General features: G+C 52.4%; 1 protein-coding gene across 1 annotated transcript in view; it reads left to right on the forward strand.

The window, feature by feature from the left end:
* The window catches only part of LOC108288682 (speedy protein E6-like), a gene marked incomplete at its 5' end in the record, with an annotated part of 8,786 nt that extends 6,458 nt beyond the window's left edge, over positions 1–2,328 (forward strand). The window contains 3 exon segments of the mRNA XM_037731106.1: positions 481–653; positions 1,762–1,994; positions 2,116–2,328. Of these exon segments, the coding sequence (XP_037587034.1) occupies positions 481–653; positions 1,762–1,994; positions 2,116–2,175 (466 nt within the window).
* Positions 2,329–2,494: the final 166 nt, after the last annotated feature.

The raw sequence follows: 2,494 nt of genomic DNA on the forward strand, positions 1-2,494 counted from the left end.
CACCAGGCTGATTTTGTATTTTCAGTAGAGATGGGATTTCACCATATTAACCAGACCGATCTCAAACTTCTGGCCTCAAGTGATCCACCCGCTTCAACCTCCCAAAGTGCTGGGATTCCAGGGGTAAGCCACGGTACCCCACCAGTTTTTTAAAATATTTTTAATAGAGACAAGGGTCTTGCTATGTAGTCCAGGCTTGTCTCAAACTCCTGGCCTCAAGCAATCCTCCCGTCTCGGCCTCCCAAAGTGCTGGGATTCCAGGCTTGAGCCACCACTCTCGGCCACCAGTTGGGTTTTTGTCTCCACCCTGAGGGTGATCTCTGTCTAGAAAGGCCCTCCTGAGGAAGGAATGGTTCTCTGCAGGGTGAGTGTCAGCCCTGAGCTGAGGACGGTCCCCTGCCCTCCTCTCTGAGAAGCTGACCTCAGCTGGAGGTCTCTCCTGGTGGTGCCCCTGAGCAGCAACCTGATTTCTGTCCCCAGCTACCTGGCCAATGACATGGAGGAGGATAACCAGGCCCCTAAACAAGACATCTTCTACTCCCTATATGGGAAGAACCGCTCCCAGTGACCCTTGCTCCATAAGCTTCGACTCCAGTTCATTTGTTCCATGCGCTGGAGGACTCGGGTTTCCCTGGAGGAGTTGGAGGAGGTGGGTAGAGCATGGGAGGTGGAGGAGGTGGGAAGGAATCAGGAGGGTTGGAGGCTGGATGAGGGGAGGGAGGGGTATCCTGGGGAGTCCCCATCTTCTCAAAGGGCATTTGTTTTTCCAGATCCAGGCTTATGGCCCAGAGCACTGGGTGTGGGCTCGAGATCGCACCCTCCGTTCCTAGAGCTCCAGTGACTGTGGAGACCTGAGGTCATTGGCCTGAGGAAAGGTACATCTGCGTCCTCCAGTATAAAGGCAGAATATTGTGGTCTATTTAGGAAATCCGAGGAACTCAATTGCTTGATCAGGCTTCAAGCCTGGGCAACATGACGAGAACCCCTCTCCACAAAAGTACAAAAATTACAGTCGGTGGCTCATGCCTGTAATCCCAGCACTTTGGGAGGCCGAGGCGGGTGGATCATGAAGTCAAGAGATCGAGACCATCCTGGCCAACAGTAGAGAGAAACTCTGTCTCTACTAAAAGTACAAAAGATTAGCCAGGCGTGGTGGTGCTTGCCTGTTGTCCCAGCTACTCGGGAGGCTAAGGCAGGAGAATTGCTTGAAACCAGAAAATGGAAGTTTCAGTGAGCCAGGATTGTGCCACTGCACTCCAGCCTGGAGATAGAGTAAGACTCTGTCTCAAAAAAAAAAANGCAATTCTTGTGCCTCTTGAATAGCTAGGACTAAGGCTTGTGCCACTGCACCAGGCTGATTTTGTATTTTCAGTAGAGATGGGATTTCACCATATTAACCAGACCGATCTCAAACTTCTGGCCTCAAGTGATCCACCCGCTTCAACCTCCCAAAGTGCTGGGATTCCAGGGGTAAGCCACGGTACCCCACCAGTTTTTTTATATTTTTAATAGAGACAAGGGTCTTGCTATGTTGCCCAGGCTTGTCTCAAACTCCTGGCCTCAAGCAATCCTCCCATCTCGGCCTCCCAAAGTGCTGGGATTGCAGGCTTCAGCCACCACTCTCGACCACCAGTTGGGTTTTTGTCTCCACCCTGAGGGTGATCTCTGTCTAGAAAGGCCCTCCTGAGGAAGGAATGGCTCTCTGCAGGGTGAGTGTCAGCCCTGAGCTGAGGACGGTCCCCTGCCCTCCTCTCTGAGAAGCTGACCTCAGCTGGAGGTCTCTCCTGGTGGTGCCCCTGAGCAGCAACCCGATTTCTGTCCCCAGCTACCTGGACAATGACATGGAGGAGGATAACCAGGCCCCCAAACAAGACACCTTCTACTTCCTATATGGGAAGAACCGCTCCCAGCGACCCTTGTTCCATAAACTTCGACTCCAGTTCATTTGTTCCATGCGCTGGAGGACTCGGGTTTCCCTGGAGGAGTTGGAGGAGGTGGGTGGAGCATGGGAGGTGGAGGAGGTGGGAAGGAATCAGGAGGGTTGAAGGCTGGATGAGGGGAGGGAGGGGTATCCTGGGGAGTCCCCATCTTCTCAAAGGGCATTTGTTTTTCCAGATCCAGGCTTATGACCCAGAGCACTGGGTGTGGGCTTGAGATCGCACCTTCCTTTCCTAGAGCTCCAGGGACCATGGAGGCCTGAGGTCATTGGCCTGAGGAAAGGTACATCTGCATCCTCCAGGATAAAGGCAGAATATTGTGGTCGATTTAGGAAATCTGAGGAACTCAATTGCTTGATCCAGCTTCAAGCCTGGGCAACATGGCAAGAACCCCTCTCCACAAAAATACAAAAATTACAGGCAGTGGCTCATTCCTGTAGTCCCAGCACTTTGGGAGGCCGAGGTGGGTGGATCACAAGGTCAAGATATCGAGACCATCCTGGCTAACAGTAGAGAGAAACCCTGTCTCTACCAAAAGTACAAAAAATTAGCCAGGC

Source organism: Cebus imitator, unplaced genomic scaffold (assembly GCF_001604975.1).
Source record: "Cebus imitator isolate Cc_AM_T3 unplaced genomic scaffold, Cebus_imitator-1.0 Scaffold382, whole genome shotgun sequence".
Taxonomy (NCBI): Eukaryota; Metazoa; Chordata; class Mammalia; order Primates; family Cebidae; genus Cebus; species Cebus imitator.